The sequence below is a fragment of the Nicotiana tabacum genome, chromosome 19 (genome assembly GCF_000715075.1).
Source record: "Nicotiana tabacum cultivar K326 chromosome 19, ASM71507v2, whole genome shotgun sequence".
Taxonomy (NCBI): domain Eukaryota; kingdom Viridiplantae; phylum Streptophyta; class Magnoliopsida; order Solanales; family Solanaceae; genus Nicotiana; species Nicotiana tabacum.
In genome coordinates, this window is record NC_134098.1 from 100,237,760 (window position 1) to 100,261,013 (window position 23,254).

Below are 23,254 nucleotides of genomic sequence, written 5' to 3' on the forward strand. Positions count from 1 at the left end.
CTTTGGGTCGAACCATGTATATGTCTTAAAAAATTCGGTGAATATAAATTATCAATTTAGAACCCAATAATTTAAAACGATTAGAATCTGAACCCATAAGTTTAAAATCTTTGCTCCGCCTTTAATAAAATACCTAATTTGGCGAAAAGATCATGGGTTCACGTACCCATAAAATAGGCTATAAATAATAACGTGTAACTATTGTTAGCGAGCTTAATTTTGATAACCTACAAACTAAATTGGTACAAATAACTTCTTATAAACAACTATAAGTACTGCTTAAAATTCTTTACATGCTGAAATCCAATGTTGCAATTATTTTTAACCGTCAGCGAATACTCCTTCATTTTTTATGAGAATCTTTTTTTGGTCCACTCCAATCGTTATATTTAGAAATTCTTTAATTTAAAGATCCAGTTTTGTCTCCAGAGATACTTTGGATATGTCATATATTTCAGTTTGTGCCGAAAACTTTTTTAGCCTTTGTTTTAACACCATGCCTAGTAAGACATCATCATATAAAATGAAACAAAGAAAGAATAGTAGAGAAAATCTGTTTTCCTCACGGAATGGCAGTTACACTTATAATCACAACTAGTAAAAGAGTAGGAGAAATAGATTAAAAGAGTAACCAAGAATTCCAGTAATATGGAGTTCAAGCACATAGTTAAAGAAGCAGAAACAGTTCCATCCATACAGTTCTTTAATGTAATTTCCAGTAAACAACCTAGCTTGCCACCAAGAAACCACAATTTGAATCAAAATTCACAAATTGTTGCTCGCTTGTACAGACATCAAAAAAGAGAAAAGAAATATTAAAATAAACAGTAAATAGCAACTGTACAATTTTCTACTATACTCAACATTAACATTATCATCCTCTTCCTCTGGCCTAGTGTTAACCGTATGAATCAATGGAAAACTGCTTTAGATACTAATCAACGCTGTATAATTTCCTCCGGGTTCAAAGTCTCTACCAATCATATGTGGGGGGAAATCAAATGGTTAGGTTTTCTTGAATTGCGACAAAGGATCCTATTATGTTTCCACCAACATCTGGGAAATTCGGACATCCAGGAAGATTCTTCACCTTGCCTTTGCGATCAACTTCAACTGGGTATTTTAAGAGGTGCCCTCTCATTTCTGTTACTTCATCAGCTGCAAATTGCTTCCAGTTAAATTCACCCATGGACCTGACCCGTCTTACACATTCTAACGACTCCGGCTGTGTGAAGCAGTCCTCAACAACTCCAAGATGCTCAGCCCACAGAGACATTCTATATCCAAATATCTGCAGAAGATAGACAACACAAATGGATTAGATGAAGATACACACACACACACACACACTCTCTTAAAATATATGTAAGTATATACATACACATTTTTCTGTTCCTGAGCCGAGGGTCTACTGGAAACAGCCTCTCTACCCGGGGTAAGGTTTGCGTACACACTACCCTCCCCAGACCCCTTGTGGGATTTTACTGGGTTTGTTGTTGTTTGTTATATACATACACATATATATTCTTTAAGTTCCCTACATACATCTATATAACCTAGGTCATAGATGTGCAACCACTACTTATATGCTTATAATCCGCCTTGAGATGTTTTGATCAAAATAGGGAATCACAGAGACGTTATTTTGCAAATACTCCTAGCAGTGTGTAATTACAAATATTAAAACAAAAAATAACTCAAGGTCAAATGCGGAATAATAAAATGTAGGAGAGATGAAGCAGCTTAAGCTTTGTTCCACATGTTAAAAGCAAAGCAAAAGAAATGTCCTAAAGCTTGGCCTAGTAAAGATTCACTAGAAGATATATGTTTTGGTTTCAGTTTGATATTGGCATGGCAGCAAACATAGGCATTGTACAGAAAACTGGACTATTTAATTAGCAGCATAAGTTTTGCACTATGTAAGGAGACTGAGCGAGCATAGAAAAGAAATATTTTATACAAAAATTATACAATTGGTGAATGGAGTTAAAAAAACTCATGATCAAAATATTGTTCATTGATCATGTTCCCAAATTAGAAAGGAGCTTCAACAGTTGGTTGTCCTAAAAATAGTCTTGTTCTACAAAGGCATAAAACAACAGAGTCAAAGTGAGATTAGATGAGATTGTGGTTCATGAATACAGATTCAGATATTTAAGCTCAATATCTTCACGAGAATGTCATATTAGATTAACATGTAGCACAAAATGAAATAGAACAGGTGAAAGGGGGAAATGCTATAGGAGCGATATGCGATAGAAAGACACCTACAAAAGTGAAAGACAAAATTTACAAACAGTTACAGACCGGCAATGTTATATGGAATCAATGTTGGATCTTTAAGACTCAACACATCCTCAAGATGAGTGTCGTAGAAATGAGGATGTTAAGATGGAAGAGCGCTAATATAAGACTAGACAAAATTAAATGATCACATCCGACAGAGGATGCAAGTAACAAACAGAGAGAATATCATGAGAGGTCGCTTGAGAATGAATGAATCTAGTTTCAAGAGCATATCTTACTCTAATAAAAGGTAAAGACTTTCTGAGTGAAGGAAAACCCAACTATATATGTAATATCTTAGCTGCCAACAAGGCAAGTGCCCTATTAATCCTACCAGCTCAAGAGCAAGTGTTGAAAGAAAAATATAGAAGAATTCAACAACACTCCCATCCCCTCCCAATTTATACATTCTTAATGGTTGGTAGGTTGTCCAGGATACTTAGATGGTTTGGTTATGCCTTGAGTAGATCTCCAAATGCACCAAGTTCTTGGGTACCATAATGATGTTTATTTTTGGTGCTGCTGCTAAGTTTCATTATTGCCCTTTGTCTTCCAAAGAAGAGAAAAATAACAGCCACCATTACAATGATTGGGAAGAGGTCCTAGAACCACATGGAGGAACTTGTTTCAAAAAGACGTACAATCTCTTGGAATCATGCGGTTAGTTAAGAAAAAAATACAATGGAAGCAAATGATCAATAGGGTAATACCAATTAGTTGGGATTAAGGCTTATTTCATGTCATTACACTTACATTATATCTCATGTTTGCCAAAAATGTTTTCAGTGTGAGATTTGTGTGTCAATTTAGGAATATTTGTGAGATATAAGAAACCATTATTTTAGAATATTTAATTTGTACGAAAAGACAAATTGTTGGGTAATTATATAGAAAAGGCCCAAATAGAGCATAGCTGATATAGAGGATTCATATTACTGACCCCAATTATTTTAGATTCAAAAGTATAGTTAATTGATTGGTTGATACTAGTTAGTTGGCTGATTGACAACAAGGCACAAAAGCAAGCGGTGTTGCACATCCTCTTGTTTCTTTGAGAGTGCATACTTTGGTTCATTTCTATCTACAATATCTGCTAGCATGGACGCCAAATAAGTACCTTATGATTTTTAAATCAAGATTTCTTCCGGATGATAATGTAACCAAATTATTCAGCACATATATCAAATTTGCTAATCACCTGTCCATAGGGCCTTGACTGTTTTCTTGCCCATGTATGATGAGGTTGATATGCTCCCATTGCTATCTCTGTGTCTCTAGTGCCCTCCAGGGAGCGCTGGTTGATGTTTGCAGATCCCAATATCACATACTCATCATCCACAACCATCCCCTTAGAATGAACGTAAATCATGAATCTACGGTTTTTCCGACTGAACGCCTGCAACAACATATTCAAACCATTCTCTGTAAGTGATCAATAATGTGCAGTGCAGGGAAAATATAGGCAGACAGTTCTACAACAAACATAGGAGGAAACTTAAAAGGCAAAACTATGCTGCTTGGACTCTCCACATTTGTTGTCGCACCGGTGCTGGATCCTCCAAAAATGCACTACTTTTGGAGGATCCAACAATCAACGGGCAGCATTTTTGAAGAGTCCGAGTAACAAAGCCTATTTGTTTATGTTTCAAACAGAGCCTCTCCATTAAAAAAAGGCTTGCGGCGGAGCAAATAGTAGAAGAAAATAAATTTAATAAAATGAAAATAAAGAGAAACTTTCGGGATAGGTAAGTGACACAAATCGAAATTTGCAAATATTCTCTTGGAGAAGGAGAATGGAGGTCAATGCAAGTACCTGAGGAGTGTTTGCAGTGCCAGGACTCTCAGTTCCCCCAACATTACCAGCCTCACGGTTACCAAGACAGTAGAAATTCAAATAATCTTGTGGAGAGTATGCATCCTCAAGACCAACCTCCTCTAAAGCCTTGTAAATAGTCTCATACATCATTTGCATTGTCTTGTTCTGCAAACCAAAGTGGAGACCTAAGGTTTCACTTGCACAACTTAATAACTTATAGCAAATAGAAGGCAGTTGATTATTTGATAGTTCAGCTGGAAAGCAAATTTCCATGGTTTGTCCTTCACAAAACATTTCAATCAGCTTAGAAAGATATGTTAGCATGCTTAGTATGCCGCAAACCTCTCATGTGCTCTACCTGCCAATAAAGAATTCTTTGTGTAGCAGCCCCAGTTGGATTACCCTCTGGCCACATTGGGAGGACAATGTATGCTGCAAACCTCTCATGTGCTCTGATTTTTTCGGCTATTTTTAGTGCAATTTCCATTGGAATCAGATTATTTGCACCTGCAGTACACAGCAAACTCAGTTATCTGAACTGCTTTGACAACCAGAAGAATAGCTGTATTACTTCCAAGATATGTAAAATTGTTAAAAGATAAATCATTTTGTCAAAATAAATATGCACCATTAGCGTTAGAAGAGCGGAATACCGCCACTCTCTTTAAAAAATTTCATAAATAAATGAAAGGTTAAAAATGTAGAATGATTAACATGATTAGAAATACCACAATGTTGTATTAAAAAGACCTTGGGAGCATGCCTTACGGCTAAGGACCCCCCCCTCCCCCAAAAAAAAATAGGGGGGGGGGGATGGACGGAAAGGAAAATGACCTACGGCTATGATAAAAATGTATTCAATTTCTTTCATCTATAGCGGAATGTCTTTTCAAGTTTCCTTTCCAGAGAATATTCACTTCCTCATCTTTTACAGTTATGCTTAAAATGCTACGTTAAATCCTTATCTTTGACTTAGATATGAAGAAGCCTGAAATTCTATTTAACATGTTCATCTATCTGATCTGATCTCATAAGAATCAGAAGTTTCTGTTACTTCCAGAACTCCCGCACCCACCCCTTTCTTGCCTCTAAAAATAAAGAAAACAAGCATACAAAAGGATTAGGAAGAAGATGATACATCAACCATAAATTAGAGCTGGTTAGTGGTTATGTCAAACCCCAAGGACATAAGTTATCTATGTGATTCGTGCAGGTGTACTCATAAGTAATCCAGTACTAGGTCTAATTCAACTGCCAAAAAGATAGAATTAGTGGATATGGGCAGTCAGACACATCAGAATTCCATAACCGTCTGTCTGAAACATCAGAAAAAAACTTGTGGAACATACGCATTAAACCTCTTTGTGGTGGGCCTAAGGGACCGTTTCTCCCACATAGAGAGCTGGCCCTCCCAAAGAATCCTGCATGTGCAGTTGGTTGGTTTCCAAATTCAGGAATGAGCTTCACATTGGATCCATCAGTGGGCAACAAGGATATAAGAGGGCTCCTATAACTACCCCATTTTTGCTGTATACTTTTTTAAACATTTTGTTGTCTGTGTAATTCTAAACATGCTGAATGTCACATGCTTCAATACACCAGGGATGATGAATAAGGAGGCCATAGCAGCTGAGCTTCTTAGAAGAGATCGATGCTAATAGTAGCTTAAGGGGAGAGAAAAAGAAGCTCTAGAAAGCAACAGTGCAATAAAGCATTCTATGGCCGAAACTCTTCCCTCTCTTCTTCTTCCTAAGATTCCACCACACCCATCAAGAGCGAAGCTTCCCGCGTCCAAACCCCAGTAAAGTTCTCCGGCAACCGAGCCCTCACGCGCCGCCAACTCGCCTGTTTTTCCGGCGACATCTCAGCCACGCGCCGGCGCGTGTGTCTTTTTCCGGCGATTTTTCAAATTTTTTTCTTGAGACAGCCTCTTCTCGAGGCTTTTCCGAGCCTTTCCGTGTCAGTTTCACCAAATTCCGACGACTTTTTCTTTTTCCGGCCATTAAACCCCAGATTCTGGCGATTGATTCCTTTGTTCAGTACGAGAAAACCTTCCTCCCTTCCTATATACTGTTTTTCACCCACTGTGATTACTGTTATTCCAACTATTGAGACTTTTTCCGGCCAGCTTTTTCGGGACAGACGCATTTAGAATATGATGGATTGTACAGAGAGAAGCTCTTTCTTCTCTCTAGAATTTAGAAAACTGGAATACATGTCTTTTATCAAAGCTGTCTCTTGGCCAGCCCTAGAACTTGGGGGAAGATGCCATCGAAAGCTCGACGTAGGGCAGGAGCCGCACTTCTCGCTGTCCGAGGAGCACACTCTCAGGCGCAAGGGTTTCTTGGAATCTAGTCTCATTGGGTCTTTCTCCAAATGGGTTGGTTCTCCAGAGGCTGCTAGGAACTGGGCAGCAGAGGCATGGAACGTCAAGGACGGGCTGAAAATATCGCAACTGGTGGACACTCAATATCTCTTTCGTTTTGTTGACAAGTCTCAAACTTCAGAAATTCTTGTCAGAGGAAACAAGTGGTTCGATGGGAACTTCTTAAATCTAGACAGATGGGTGGAGCATGATGGGTGTCTTGACCCTCGCTTCACTGGCGAAACATTGGTGGTCAACATGGTGGGTCTCCCGGTGCATCTTTGGTGTCTTGACCTATTCAAGAAGATAGGGGAAATCTGTGGGGGTTTTATTGATGTCACTTGCAGTTTACACGATCTCTCGCGAGTGAGGATTGTGGTGAGGAAAGGGGGCAGAATCCCTGTCTCCACTGTGGTGGAAGATGGCTACTTGAGTTATAGGGTTTGGTTGAGCCCTGAATTACGCCCTATCTTTATGCCTGTGATAGTGGCGGAAGAAAATGGAAGGTCAAATAGAAGGGAAGGGAGGGGAAATCAGTCTCTGAGGGGAGGGGAGGGCTCACCGGATCATTGGATTAAGCCGGAATCAGACGTTAGATCGAGAAGAGACGGGAGGTTTGAAATTGGGGGAGGAAGACAAAATTTTAACAGGAGGAGAAGACGTGAATGGGTTAGTGATGCGGGCTGGAAAGGCAGAATGGGCTGATCCTCTTCTAATTATCATAGGGCCGGGGAAGTTTTCAGCAAGTATAGGCCTGGGCCTCCTCACATGGGCCCAGCAACTTTCCCCAATTCCATTAGAATTGATCCTAAGGGGCACAGATTATTTCAAGTTGCGCATGATAAGGCTCCTAAGCATATGGGAACAGTCGTTCCTCCTTCTCTGGCCATGGTGCTTCACACAGTGGCACTCCTTCACCGAGCTCTAGTGACCTGTGCCCCTCTACGATGGCCGCTGCTGCAGGGGCAGAACCGGCTAAAGATGGTGCTGTTAATCCACGGCCCCCCGCCTCTGATGGACCCAGTTCCATCAACCCCTCACCTGCTCATAGGCTTAGTTGTGTTGAGGTCACACTTAAAGTTTTTTCTTCTTCTGGGGAGATTGTTGAGCATGCCCCAATTGATGTTAGTGCCGGACCAGTACTTTCAGTTAATATGCCGCCAAGGGTTCCATGCTCTCTTCCTCCATGCTACCCTACTGATGGTTCTGGACATTCCTATAGCAGCGGGGTGTTAATTTCAGAGGTTGCTGCCCCTCAAGGAAATGATGAGACCCTTTCGGAGGTTAAAACTCCTAGTGCTAGCAATGCTATGGTCTTGTATTCCTTTGGTAGTAGCAAGGAAAGGGTACATATAGAAGACGCCTGCCCAATTTCGTCACGGATTGGAGGAGGGGATATATGTTTCTGGATGGAGGATAAACTATTAAACTTTGGGAAGTTTCTAGGTATTTCTGTTGAAGGGAAGGAAGATAGGGTGTTAGAACTGTTGAGGGAGATTGAGCAACAATCTCTTTACGATGGTGCATGAAGGGAGTTGGGTAAAGGTGTTAAGCAAAATAACTTAGGGGATGTAGTGGTGTATCAGAGAAGGGGCCGGGTGTGTGACAGGGAGAAAGGGACCTCGGCTAGGGGGGTGAGGAAATGGGGGCTATTGTTACTTATGGAAGTTAAGATCCTTTCATGGAATGTGAGGGGGATGAATGACCCAAACAAAAGGGCCATCATCAAAGTGGGAGTTAGGGAGTGGGGTGCCAACCTAGTTTGTTTTCAGGAGACCAAAATGGAAGTTTTGTCGGATGCGATCGTGAGAAGTGTCTGGGGAGGTAGTTGGGTGAAATATGACTGGGTCCCAGCAGTGGGAAATGCCGGGGGCATTCTACTTATGTAGGATGATAGAAGCTTGGAGGTAAAGGAGATTAGGAAGGGAGTTTTTTCTTTGGCAGCTCTCGTCAAAGATAGAGTGAGTGGGGTGGAGTGGGGATTTAAGGGAGTGTACGGGCCGGTAGGGGAAGGGTCCAAGGTGTCTTTCTGGGAGGAACTGGCCAATATTATGGGGGAATGGGACATTCCATGGGTTCTAGGGGGAGACTTTAACACTATGAGATTTCCGGAGGAGAGATTAGGGTGTAGTGTGATTTCGAGGACCATGGAGGAGTTTTCTGACTTCATCAATGATCACTTTCTCATTGACCTTCCTCTGTCAGGGGAAAGGTTTACTTGGGCCAGGGCGGAGGATTCCAACTCAAGGTCTAGACTTGATAAATTCCTGACATCTCCCTCATGGGATGAGCTGGTGCCGAATGTGCTGCAGATTCCTTTACCTAGGTTGACTTCAGATCATTTGCCTATTTTGCTAGATGGATGCAGAGGGAGGGGGATGCGTGCTCCCTTCCGATTCGAAAACATGTGGTTGAAAGTGCCAGGATTCGGTGACAAGGTGAAAGAATGGTGGACAAGCTACGGGGTATCAGGGACACCTTCATTCCGTCTTTCGAAGAAACTTAAATTGCTCAAGGGAGATATTATTAGGTGGAATAATGAGGTTTTTGGGAGGGTAGAGGTTAAAATGAGGGAGCTTATGCATGAATTGGGGGAATTAGAAAGAGGGGAAGGGGCGAGAGAGTTAGATGAATCTGAGAAAGCGAGATAGGGGGAGGTTAAGAGGGAAATAGTCGAATTAGCAATAGCTCAGGAGACTAGTTGGCAGCAAAAATCGAGGGCGCTCTGGTTAAAGGAGGGGGATTCGAATACCAAGTTTTTCCATAGGGCGGCGGTTGCAAATCGAAGGAGAAACTTCATAGAATCCTTAGTTGTGGATGGGGTGAGGATTGAGGGAGAGGAGGAGGTAAAAGGGGCGATAGTGGGGTTTTATGAGAACTTATATAAAGAGGAAGTTAGTTGGAGGCCGACTTTGGGGGGAATAGAGTTCAACCATATAGGGGAGGGAGACAGTGAGTGGCTAGAAAGGGTTTTCGAGAAGGAGGAGGTGCACGAGGCTGTGTCGAGTTGTGTTGGTGATAAGGCCCCCGGGCCTGATGGTTTCTCTTTGGCTTTCTTTCAGCTCGTTTGGGACACCATCAAGGGGGAGTTGATGGAAGCCATTGAATACTTCCATGTGAATGGTGTTTTCGAGAGAAGTATCAATGCTTCCTTTATTACTATTGTGCCTAAGAAAGAATGTGCATCTTGTATCAGAGACTACAGGCCTATTAGTCTCGTGGGGAGCATTTACAAGATTATTTCTAAAGTGCTTTCCAACAGACATAAGAAGGTTCTTGACATGACTGTTTCGTCCTCCCAGAATGCGTTTGTGGAAGGTAGGCAGATCCTGGATGCTGCTTTGGTGGAAAAAGAACTTGTAGACTCCAGAAGGAAAAATAGAGAACCCGGCTTACTATGCAAGTTGAACCTTGAGAAGGCTTTCAACCATGTCAATTGGGAGTTCCTGGACTTCATTATGATGCAGATGGGGTTTGGGGCAAGATGGAGGGGATGGATCAAGTTCTGCATTTCCTCAGTCAGATTCTCTGTCCTGGTTAATGGTAGCCCGTGTGGTTTCTTTGGTAGCTCCAGGGGTCTCAGGCAAGGTGACCCTCTATCCCCCATGTTATTCATTCTAGTGATGGATGCTCTGAGCAAAATGATGGATCGTGCGGCGGGCGGAGGCTTCTTGAGAGGATTCTCAGCTCCGATTGGGGTGCTCGGTGCCCGAAGAGTCTCACATTTGCTTTTTGCGGATGACACACTGATTTTATGTGATGTCGATATGGATCAGTTGACCTACCTGAAGCAGGTCCTGCAGTGGTTTCAGTTAGTATCAGGACTCAAAATCAACATCGGCAAGTGTGAGATTTTCCCGGTAGGTGAGGTTGCTAATATTGATGCCTTGTCTTATGTTCTCAGATGCAAGGTGGGCTCCCTTCCCACTACTTACCTGGGCCTCCCATTGGACGCTTCATATAAGGATACCACGGTTTGGAATCCAATGATCGAGCGGGTTGAAAAAAGATTAGCACGCTGGCAGAAACGGTATTTGTCAAAAGGAGGTAAGGAAGTGCTTATCAAAAGCACTTTATCGAGTATGCCCACCTATTACTTATCCCTATTGCAAGCACCGGTGAGCATCACAGAAAAACTGGAGCAACTTCAAAGGAACTTTCTTTGGGATGCGGCGGATGGAACTAGAAAGTTTCATCTAGTGAATTGGAAGGCAGTCACTTCCCCAAAGAAGTGGGGTGGACTTGGAGTGAAAGATCTTAGGGTATTTAACAGAGCTTTAATGGGGAAGTGGCTGTGGAGATTCGGGGTAGAAGAGCATGCTATATGGAGGGAGGTCATAGTAGAAAAGTACGATTCCACGGGAGGGGATTGGAGGACCAAGGCAATCACAACAACTTTCGGGTGTGGCATGTGAAGGAGCATCATGAAGAATTGGGAAGCATTCAGTGGCAACATCACTTACAGGGTGGGAGATGGAAGGAGAATCAGCTTTTGGAATCATAGGTGGTGTGGAGAGGATACTCTGAGGGTCTCCTTCCCCCACGTCTTCAGAGCTTCAAACCAGAAGGAATTGATGGTCCAACAGATTCGTAAGGAGCATGAATGGGGTAGTATGGGACCTCTCATTCAGAAGGAACATGCAAGATTGGGAGATTGCGGAGCTCCAAGATTTGTTGGCACTACTATATGGGCAAGACATGCTCCAGCCATCCTGCGACTCTTGGAGATGGGGCTTGCGTGGCGATGGTTTGTTCACCGTAAAGTCCTTTTACCAGAGTATGTTGGTGAGAGAGGAGACCACTTTTCCATACTCCTCGATCTGGATTCCTAGGGCGCCCACGAAGGTGTGCTTTTTTGCATGGCTAACGGCGAGGGGAGTGATCTTGACTGCTGAAAATCTCCGGAAAGAGAGGAATTACACTTGTTAGTTGGTGCTACATGTGTAAAAGCTCAGGGGAAGAAGTTGATCACCTTTTGTTGCATTGCCCTGTGTCCTCTGCTTTGTGGAGGGCAATCCTGAATCTTTTTGGTGTTCAATGGGTGATGCCAAGCACTGTAAAGGAAATGTTATATAGCTGGGCCGGTTTCCGTAGAAGAAGAAAGCAAAAGGCATAGAAGTTCGCCCCGTTAGCTCTCATGTGGATAGTATGGGGGGAGAGAAATAGGAGAGCTTTTGAGGAGATTGAGTCTCCTTTTTCAAATCTTAAGAATAGTCTTTTATCTTTGATCGCTTTTTGGTGCACTCATTTAGCCCCTACTTATATAGAAGATTGGGCGTCTTTTGTAGAGAATCATGGTCTGATGTAAATTCTCTACGTTTTGGTATACTTCGTGTATACGGGAGTTCTCTCCCTTTTGATTAATACAATTTACCTTATCACCAAAAAAAAAGGGGACCCTATAAATGTTGTTGCGCCAGCATCAAAGTAGGAGTATCTAGTCGAAGTTACAAATAGGCCAAGAAAGGTAAATTTTAAAGTCTACTCCAACAAGCTTTTCTATAAAAAGTAGCAAATTACTTATGAACCTGCTTACTCGACGTGTATTGAGACATCGATAATATTTCTATACATAGCATGAAAATATCTTCTTACCAATATCTTTATGCTGACTCCAATTGAACGAGGAACCAATGAAATATTGATTTTCAATGTAAATGAAATGTTGTGCAGCACGAATGGCCTTCACATATGCTGTGTGTATGCTCATGTCAATAAGTACATTTTTCCCACAGACCAGGTTCTGCAAGAAAAAGAAAAGAAAAGAAAATGAGTATATACTTGGAATAAGTAAATGAGTATGTGTTTTGGAGCAGACAAAGGATCTCCTCCCTGTCATTGCCCTGCATTTTTCTTTCTCACCTTCATTGTAGCTTCTTTGGGATCCTTTGGAAAGCCTTTGACTGAATTTGAATCAATTGAACGAAAAATCTGGTTGATAATTGAAAAAGAATATGTCACCACAAGATCAAATACAACACTCCAATTAAATTTCTATCTATTGATATTACGTTAATAACAACCTGTACATGCCAACCGTTAGGGTCATCGCCGCTCACAGATGGAGCATCAGAAATACCAAGAATTTCAGGCATTCTTTCAATTCGGAGCAAAGCATCATCATACGATGTCTTCAACTTTTTAATGCCATGAGGCTTTGAAGCCTTCAACCAGCGCTCCTCGAAGTTTGTGAGAACATCATATGCTGCTGGCCCATCAATTTTACTGTGCAGGTCATGCCATGGTTCTCTTGGACAACCAGCTACACTCCCCTGTTAAGTACATGAGATAGATTACTATTAAAGCAACACAAAGAATTACATTGACTTGTTGGTGGAGAAAGGTAATTGTATGACAAGAACTTCACCCTAGAGATGTATCAAGGAAACACAACAAAAAATATTACTCCTCCCTCCAACTTATATAATGTAGTTTGACTTGGCACGGAATTTAAGAAATGAAGACTTTTGGAACTTGTGGATCTTAAACATGCCATTTCATTTGTGTGGCTATAGAAGCTTCTCACTAAGCGTAAAATGCGAAGCTTAAAGTTAAATTGTTTCTAAATATAGAAATGTTTCATTCTTTTTGAACGGCCTAATAAGAAAATAATGTTAGATAAAATGGAGCAGGACTAACTCACAAGACAAAAGTTTTCATCTGAGATTTATATTTCTACTTTAAGATTGTGATTGTAAATCCTAATGAAACAAGTTGATACAGTTCACTCATGATCAATATGTAAAATCTTTTCTCCTGCTACAATACAATACTGAATGATGTAACTTGACTAGGGATAATTATTAAGGCAAGAAACCTAAATGTCAACTGAGGAAGATGTAGGAGGACAAAGCTCGTTCTATTCTTTTGGCCAAACCATTTACTTTTGTTCCAAAGGTTGAAAATTGTATAAGCTTGTTAACAATATTGATCTACATCACAGTCTTCCAGTTTCAAATTCTACATCGCGCTTCAACTAGACATGGTTATTAAGATGATGGATGCAAATGAATATTTGTCAACATTATTTCGAAATATGAAGGGTGCACAGTCAGATCTGAAAGAAGTCCTGTAAAAAATGGTTCTCAATTAACTTGTTGAACTGTGTAATATTGGAATTAAATTGGAGAAGAAAGTAAAGTAGTTCCTTACAGATATATTATTGGGGACATGAAAATAGGGGAACAATGATTTTCGCTTTGAAATCAGGAAATAGATTCTCAATTAGATCGGAACGGTGCAGGAAGCACAAATGACAATAACCTGCTCTCTGGTCATTATCAGAATTTATAACAGCTCATATTCTACTAAGCTTTTGAAGAAGAGAGTTCCTGTTTGTAAACCTGAACTGCTTCAGTTTCACACTTATCATTAAAACAAAAAATAAAAGAGAATCAAAAGAATGGTGTTTCCAACTATAGTAGAAATCTATAGGCATTATTTTACACTAGCTGGGGTTGGCCAAGCTCAAAGATATAAAAGAAAGGTACTATGGATGGTCCGGGTAAGAGAATCCTAAAGAGCTTGAGAATAACTAAGTTTTACATATCATTTGACAAATCATAAATAGTTAGACACTGCAAGTAATCAAGGAATAATCATTGTCAAGAATTTCATACTTGCTAATATAACTACTCTATGTGGTGGAAAATCAGCAAATTAACAACAGTAATTAATGCCTATGAAAACAAACTAAAGGACATTTAAGGATGAAAACAAGCAAAAGGACATTAAGGATGAAAAGTTACAGCATAAGTAGGGTTATGATAGTCATCAGAGTGCACTGTCTGCAGTGTTCGAAATAGAGGATGCTCTGGTGTATCATATCGTCCATCACATAAATCAAGTCCTCCAACAAATGCTATGATTTTTCTTCGATTGTTGCCAGCATCAGCATCCACTATTACCGTCTTCTGGTGATGTGTATAAATTACTCCAACTTCCTGCATACCAAACTCACAAGATAGGCTATGGAGTACAATAAAAAAAGGAAATTCAAATGAAGTAGTCTAGCAATATAACAGTATAATGCAAAAAATTTGTGCTGAAGACATCATCAGATGTACCTTAGTGGCAACGACCTAAAGTTTTCAAATCTTTTGACATAGTGGTAAGAGGCATGCAATACAATAAAAAGTTAACAGGACTGTTTCACCCACATGTTAAAGGACTCTGGGCACACCTTGAATGATTGGCATCGAGACATGCCAGCAAGGAAACATAGTGGGAAAGGCAGAAATCAATGCAGTCAAATGAGATTTAATGTCTAAACAAACTTTGCTTTGTCGGGGATCATTACTTAAATAGTCCTCACAAAGAAAAGGCAAAAGGGGGTTGATACTTGGAGAAACTAAAGCTCAGTAGAAACCTAATGGCAAAAGGAAGTTATCTCTCCACTGATCAAGGAAGCTAATTCAAAAATAATTTGCAAGTATAAAAATTATATATGTATTAAAACAGAATGATGTTCAATGGCCAGAATCCCAAGATTTAGAATCCTTCCAGGGCTGCTGATATCTTGTAACTCTTTTGATAACTGGTCATATAACTTATCCCATAGAGAAACTATAGAAAGAAACATCAAAATCTAACTTACCCTCTGCTTGACCCAACTGTGACGCTTCCCTGCCACTCGAGGACAAAGCAGCACTTTTACGGAAGAGTGTTTAAAAAAACTACGAGTCTCTTCATCATGGGTTGCCATAACGCCATCCTGCAGCTCAAAATTAAGCATTCAAAACTAAATTTACATGAAGCCTTTGGGGACTATCTAATACAGCTAACAAGAAGATGAAAACACAAAATGGTTAGAGCGCCACTATGTATTAGCTCTGCAGAAGAAATGCTAAAACAGAAATACATCATGAGTTGATCTCGGAGAACTAAATGGATATCAAGATATGCATATGACATAAGTATAACAGAACCATAAGCAATCTTGCACGTCCGAGACATGGATTCTTTCCAGTTGTCTTAGTTGATGCACTAGTTTTCCAGGCTGAAAATGATAAATGTGCCCTTGACTGTAATTTGACTTGGCACTCACAGATTATGTAACTTAAAGCCAGTCACTGACTTACTTTATTAAATATACTGTCTATGAATGTATATATTGGTATTTCACTGATTTAACAATTAGATTTCTGGGTAGAAGTGTTCAATAATTGAATAAACAACACAATATGTGCAGATGATGCATGCATGAGAAGAGGCGTACAATGTCACATAATCTTTTTTCCAGACATTTCAAATGATCATTTGGAAATATAAAAAGGGAAAATATTAAATTTACACCTGAGGTATGCTGCTAATAACAACTTAAGACATTGAAATTTAATTTAAATCTGTAAACGATGCTTGAATATTCATTTTCTGCACATACAAAAGACAGAAGTTCACTAAAAATATGTATCATTTACCGTCTTATAGCCAAGGATGCTTCTTGATGTAGGGTCATCCCATACAAGAAGCAGCACTCTAACACCTTCTTGTGACTTTGACTTCAAAAGATCCCCTAGAGTGTAACTGTCAAGAGAAGCATCATCTCTAACAAGTCTGACTTTGTGCCATACTGACCAACCTGTAATGTAGATCAACCGTCGGGCTTGGCGTATGGCATTACAAATGTCACGCCAGCACTTTCCATGTACATATTGCATTCCAAAGTCGAGCATCAAATTTGGTAGGCTTCCATCAGGAACATGAGCATCTTGATACAGAGTAACTGTTCCACCCATCCTCAGTGGGAAGTACGTTCCAGGAACCCCATAATACTCAGGACCAGCACCAACTCCATGATGGTAAACACTTAATTTATCAATTGGGTAATATTGGACTGATATACTCAAAACAGCTCCAGCCTTGCAAGGTCTTCCGCTACTGTTTAGGATTGGAAAGGACCCCTCTATTTTACCCCCTCCATATATCTGTTCTAGTGGGACAGCCACTGTCCCCATAAGCTGAGAACCTACTATATCATCGTCCTTGACAAGAAATTGTACCTCGGCAGCATAGTGTGCAACAGGGACATTAAAATGTTGCATCCACACGGGATTTTCATTATTGCTTATGACATAAGTCCTCCCAATCACTGCATCAGCTACAGTAATTGAGACGTACGGATCACTTGTGATCTTATTACTCATTTGCCCAAACATATCCCCAATGGTTTTGTGGAACATGTCCATGTTCGGGAGATTTTTTGCTTCGTATACCCAAATATCCAGATTACCGTGTAAGAGCAAAACTTTTAAGTTTTTTTTAGAAGACGAGAATGGCACAACCTGCATAGCCTGAGTATTCTGTGGTTCAGCACAAGAAGTTGGATAGGTTGGTTTTGGAGACTCCGTTTCCCACCTTGAAAAGGAATTAGGGTGGCCATAGATAGTCCCTTGAGCATTGTAGTTTGAGGGAACAGGGTTTGGCCCCGAGTGATATGATGCCGATGCCGATGCCGGAGCAGGAGGAGAAGCAGGGGCAGAAGGGTGATTTTCAGTCAAATTCACCTTTGCTAAGAGATCATGGATTGGTGGATAAGCTGAAGGGCGAGTGGAGGAGTCATCTCTACCATGATCATAGCTTGCCCCAGAACTACTAACAGATGAAACACTATCTTGGCGTTGGAGAGAGTCGTGAACTTTGGATGGTTGGCTCTCCAAAGGCCTTTCTGGCCAGGAATGTGGATAATGCAGAGGTGCAGCATATTGAAAACTGCTTTGCTGTTCAAGAGCAGGCATAGGAGAAGATGTTGCAGGAGGCGGATATGCGTGGGGTGGATAGGCAGGAGCAACACCATGTGGTGGTGGAGGATAACCATAGTCTAAAGAGCTGGAGTGGTGGTGAGCGGGCGCTGGAGGTGCTGTTGGAGCTAGTGGATAGGGATGATAGTTATAGTGACCAGAATGTTGAGTGCTGTAAGGGGGAGGATAATGAGGGGATTGATGAGGATATGAGTATGGACCAGAACCAGGAGGAGGATATGCACCTGAACTGGGAGGGGGGTAGGGTTGATTTGAAGGTGGTGGAACATGAGGAGGGTACCCATAAGCATTGTTATATGGGTAAGAAGGTGAATTATTATACTGATCCATTAATATACAGTACCAGATTACACTATTCTTAATTCTTTCGTGTACATTAACATACAAACTGATCAAACCTAACCAACAAATCAAGAGGGTCTGTCCAAGATCCTGAATTTCACCTAATTCAACACACCATAAAAAGAAACAAGCTTCCTTACCCCTACCGGAGGAAGGGGGGGGGGTTAAATTGCAAAAGATAGATATTCTAGAGGAAATATATCAAATTGATCATGGGAAAATAGAAGATATCAATGAGGTTCTTGAATCTAGAAATATATTCGTAATCAGCAATGGAAAATGCAAAAGATCAAGAAAACAAAGTACCTTATACAGGGTTATGACTGAATTACTAAAAAGAGAAAGAAGATCACAAAAAATAGCAGGATCAGGTGAAAAGGAGCCAGTGGAGCCTGGAGCTTCCCAAAAGGACAACAATTGAACTTTGTCAACGCGTTTAAGGTAGATTTTACTGCTTGGGAGAGATTGAAGAATGACAGTGCCGTTATCTTGACAGAACTAGGAAGCTGATTTGACGGTGACGGACTTTTCTGCTGGAGTTCATTCACTTAACGGCGTCCATTTCCAAAACTTTTCTTTGTTGATTCATACAAGAAAGAATGACAAAAACAAAAAAATAAAAATCAATGAAATCAGAATTTTTTATGAGTTTGATTTTGGCACGGCATAAAAATCTTTAGATTGTCTTCTAATGGCGTCACTTGCTCAAGAATCTGGTAAACAACTGCAGCAACGTAATCACTTTTATTTTTATTTTTAGTTAGTGTCAAATGTAGCTGCCTGTATTATAATTTGTTTACTACATCTTGACCTCAATAAATTCTGAAAAAGCTTAATTATAATCCGTTTATTAATTCGACCTGTTTTAGCTTACTTTTGGTAATGAAATTACTATTAGAAAAAATCTACGTAAGCGGTGTAATGGTAACGTTACTGTATGAATGTGTGGGTTTGTATTTATTTTAGGGTAATCAACGGTCAATATCTTCTATATTATATTAAAAACACGAATCCCTTATTGAAATGTTGTTTGTCTTTTTAATCATTCGTATGTGCATTCTATGTTGGATATAATTATAGTTGTAATCCCTTATCGAAATATTGTATGTAACAAATTTTGTTAAATTCTCGTTTATTGTCGTATTTTCTGTTGGCTAAGACTTAACTTTATTTTAGGTTTAGAATTCTTTAGACTCTCCTTTGTTTAGTTATAATTAGGTCTCTTTATTATGGTGTAGCTTTCCACTAGGTTTAGGATTTTTTAATTTTTTGTTTATTTATGATTCTTTACTGTGATTTGATTCTTTATTATCGGTTAATTCATGTTACTTATCTTTATTTAGGTTTAGCATTCACTTTCATATCTCTAACATATGCGGAGGTGAACTAACTTGAGATTTGAGGTAAACTTTCTCTGTGTAATCTCTTCTTGAAGTTATATAATAATATACATATATTCTTGATAAATAATTACAAATTGAAAGGTTGTCAATTGTGATTTTTGTAGGACGTCCCATGTATGCATGCTTGATTAAGAATTGCAAATTGAAAGGTTATCAATTGTGATTTTTTTTTTTACAATGTCGGTTTGAAATTTACTTATTTACAAATTGCAGACAAGATTGTTTGGCTTGCATTAGATGTAGAAAATTAGTTAAGCATCTAACTCATATCAATTAAAGATATAAATAACTTAAGGATACTTGAACTCTATAAATTGTATTAATATTATGACTTTCACTTATGGTATTACGGAACTCTCCCTCTCCATGCTTCCCAACAGCTCAAACTCTCTTATATTGAAGCCCTCTATTTTTATGCAAAGTTTGCTCTTACCGTTTGTTAATACAATTATATAAATCTATTGCGGAATATGTCTTAACATTTGTTTACTAAAGGAACTAGATGTAAAATAAGTTGTGTACTATTACTATAAAAAGATTGGCAGTAGCTTTGCAGTTCAACGCGCAGTTCAAAGTTTATTAGTAAAAAAAATCCTGAAAACAGAACAATAACAATAATTACTATTTCAAGAGAACTTTTAGTAGGGAAGTTAGCTTATGCTTGTATTTCCTGCTATTCATATAGAGCAGGTAAGTCTATCAGATGATGTCTAAAAGTTAATAAAAACTTGTGCAATTCGGCCTTTTTTTTATTGCCATGTTCATGTATCGTACAATTGGTGCTTATATTATGTAATTCTTTCGTTGTGATTGATTTATTGGAAATCATTATTTTGTTTGTGATTATATTTATAAAATTTCTTATATTGAAAAAATATAAATTTTAGGTAGAAGTTGGCGTTGACATATGTGGCTTTACAATGCTTATAACTTATCTACTCTTCATAAATCAATCTTTTAGTACAAATATGTCACTCTTGGTAGCCTAAACACCTTCAAACCATGTGAATTCTTTTCTGCATGTTTATGTGAGCATGTTCATATATAGCTAATTGTAGTCATGACGTTATTGTTTGATTTTTATTTTTATAGGAATTTACTATTGAAATTTTCTTTAGTTCTTTAGTTAATTATGTTAGTCCCGCCAATATTGCTGTATTTGTAAATAATAATTCTGCGAAATATAAGTTATCGTAATGAAACAATAATTAATTCGAACCCACTGAATTCACAGTGTTTTTTTAAGGAATTTAATCCCCTCCTAGTACCCAAGGTTATGGATTATTTCCTCCCAGGATAGAACGAATTACACACTGGTGTAGCGGTACTTCAACCCCCAGTGTTTTAGCGAACACAAAGTTCGGTAGCAAATCACACTTACAGTTGCTTTGTTTGAAGTTAAAACAATGCAGAACAAAGGAGTAGAAACTCAGAAAATCGTATGGAAATGCTGAGAGGAAGGAGTGCAATGTATAGCCAAAGTTGAGCGTTTTCAGTTTGGTGTTTGTGTGTCTTTCTTCAACAGCTGCTGCACATATTTATAGCAGTCAGCTTTGAAGATGAACGACCCTCCACCCTCCATTGATGGAGCATGCACTAACGTGTTTGTGGAGCAAGCACTTGGCCATGGTGGGAAGAGCATTAGGCGGCTGCTATTGCAGCTGGTGGTCAATACACGGATTGGAACATAACCGTTACAAATGCGGATAATCTTACGTTAATATTTACTATTAACAAATAAATTTGGTCTAAAAAATTAATCAATCAATTGACCAAATCCGAATCCGAAGCCGAAACCGAAGCCGAAGCCGAGCAGAGCGAGCGACGACGATGACAGCGCGAGACTTGCTTTCTTCTTAACTCTTTAAGAGTTACAAGAAGAGCAATTATATATATACCCGCAAAAAATCTTTTTCTCTTCCAATATGGGATAATATTTCATTGTCAAGAGGGGAAAACTTAAAATTTTACTCAAAAATTATATTTTTCCCTCCATTTCCCATTCACCCTCATTTTAAGACTATTTCATCTTAAATAACAAAAACCTCAACAATCCCCCACATGAATGGGGAATGGCTATATCACGGAAGTATGCATGGAAAAACTGTGTGATTTGTAAGCAATGATTAATCGCATCTGGATAAGTAGGTTTCACTTTGAACTTTCCGTAGTGAACTTATGTCGGATATACTCGGTCAATCGGTAGATTTGATATCTTTGAACCGTCGATCTTTGGTGTATACCTAGACAACCATAAGTCACACAATCAACCTTTAACCGTCTTTGGTTCTTATTGTTGTGTTCGTTTCAGCCATGAACACCGCCTGATTTCATAAGTGCGTAGAGAACTGGCCTTACAAAGTTCTCCTTGAAGCGGCTAACACTTCACACTTACATAGGTGATTCCTAAACGTGTCATCTTGTAGATACACTATTTGATATACCCCGTATCAAATTTAAAAATCATTAAAAAGTCTTAATGCTTTATCCTTGGTACTGAACATTGTCTCATCACGAGAACGGACTAAAATTTTATTTGACAATGTTGAACCGTCATTAATGACTTTGTTTGATCTCCTTGAACCTAGATCTTGGGATCTCCAGTCTTCTAGGTAGAGTTACCGCCATAATGACTTGTTCTCGGCCATAGCCCCATTCCCCTTGATGATTTCTCAACTACCTCTCTAGTTAGGCCTTTTGTAAGTGAATCCGACACATTATCACTTGACTTTACATAGTCAATCGTGATAATTCCTCTAGAGAGTAATTGCCTAACGGTTTTATGTCTTCGTCGTATATGACGAGATTTACCGTTATACATAACGCTCCCAGCCCTTCCAATTGCCGCTTGACTATCACAATGTATGCATATTGGTGCCAACGGTTTGGGCCAAAATGGAATGTCTTCCAAGAAATTCCGGAGCCATTCAGCTTCTTCACCGGCTTTATCTAAGGCTATGAATTCAGCCTCCATTGTAGAGCGGGCAATACATGTTTGTTTGGACGACTTCCAAGATACCGCTCCTCCACCAATAGTGAATACATATCCACTCGTGGACTTAGAATCAGTTGACCCGGTGATCCAATTTGCATCACAGTATCCCTCAATCACCGCAGGAAAATTACTGTAGTGCAATTCAAAGTTCTGGGTATGTTCTAAATATCCCAAAACTCGTTTCATTGCCATCCAATGAGATTGGCCTGGATTGCTCGCATATCGACTCAGTTTACTTATAGCACAAGCTATATCTGGTCGTGTACAATTCATGATATACATTAAGCATCCCAATACACGAGCATAATCCAATTGTGATATGCTTTGGCCTTTATTCTTTGCTAATGCAAGATTCACGTCAATTGGAGTCTTTACAATTTTAAAGCTCAAGTGCTTGAATTTTTCAAGTACTGTCTTAATATAATGAGATTGTGACAATGCCAGACCTTGAGGAGTCTTATGGATCTTAATTCCCAGAATTAAATCAGCAACTCCCAAGTCTTTCATATCAAACTTGCTATTGAGCATACGCTTAGTAGCATTTATGTTGGCAATGTCATTACTCATTATCAGCATATCATCCACATATAGGCAAACAATGACTATGTGATTTGGAACATTTTTAATGTACACACATTTATCACATTCATTTATCTTAAAACCATTTGACAACATTGTTTGGTCAAATTTCGCATGCCATTGTTTGGGTGCTTGTTTTAGTCCGTAAAGAGACTTAACAAGTCTACATACTTTCTTTTCTTTACCTGGAACCACAAACCCTTCAGGTTGTTCCATGTAAATTTCTTCCTCCAACTCTCTATTTAAGAAGGCCGTCTTAACATCCATTTGATGAATTTCAAGACCAAACACTGCAGCTAATGCTACTAACATCTGTATGGACGTAATTCTTGTAACTGGAGAGTATGTATCAAAGTAGTCTAAACCTTTTCGTTGTCTATGCCCTTTGACTACGAGTCTTGCCTTGAATTTATCAATAGTGTCATCATCTTTGATTTTTCTCTTAAAAATCCATTTAGAACCCAAAGGTTTATTTCCAGGAGGAAGATCAACCAATTCCCATGTATGGTTGTTCAATATGGATTCTATTTCACTATTGACTGCCTCTTTCCAAAACAATAATTCCGAAGAAGTCATAGCTTCTTTAAATGTTTGAGGCTCATTCTCCAATAAGAAAGTCACAAAATCTGGTCCAAATGAAGTAGACGTTCTTTGACGTTTACTACGTCTTGGATCCTCCTGATTACATGTACTTTCTTTTGTTTCTTC

At 39.4% G+C, this 23,254-nt stretch overlaps 1 protein-coding gene across 1 annotated transcript; it reads right to left on the reverse strand.

Annotated features, from left to right (window-relative positions):
* Positions 1-667: 667 nt before the first annotated feature.
* LOC107818230 (phospholipase D gamma 1) lies at positions 668-18,294 on the reverse strand. Its single transcript, XM_075238273.1, has 10 exons — positions 15,887-18,294; positions 15,064-15,180; positions 14,216-14,410; positions 12,491-12,739; positions 12,330-12,398; positions 12,063-12,210; positions 4,461-4,609; positions 4,100-4,267; positions 3,485-3,682; positions 668-1,291 (listed from the first exon to the last, which is right to left on the reverse strand). The coding sequence occupies exons 1-10, from the start codon at positions 17,555-17,557 to the stop codon at positions 998-1,000; spliced, it is 3,258 nt and encodes a 1,085-aa protein (XP_075094374.1). The 5' UTR covers positions 17,558-18,294; the 3' UTR covers positions 668-997.
* Positions 18,295-23,254: the final 4,960 nt, after the last annotated feature.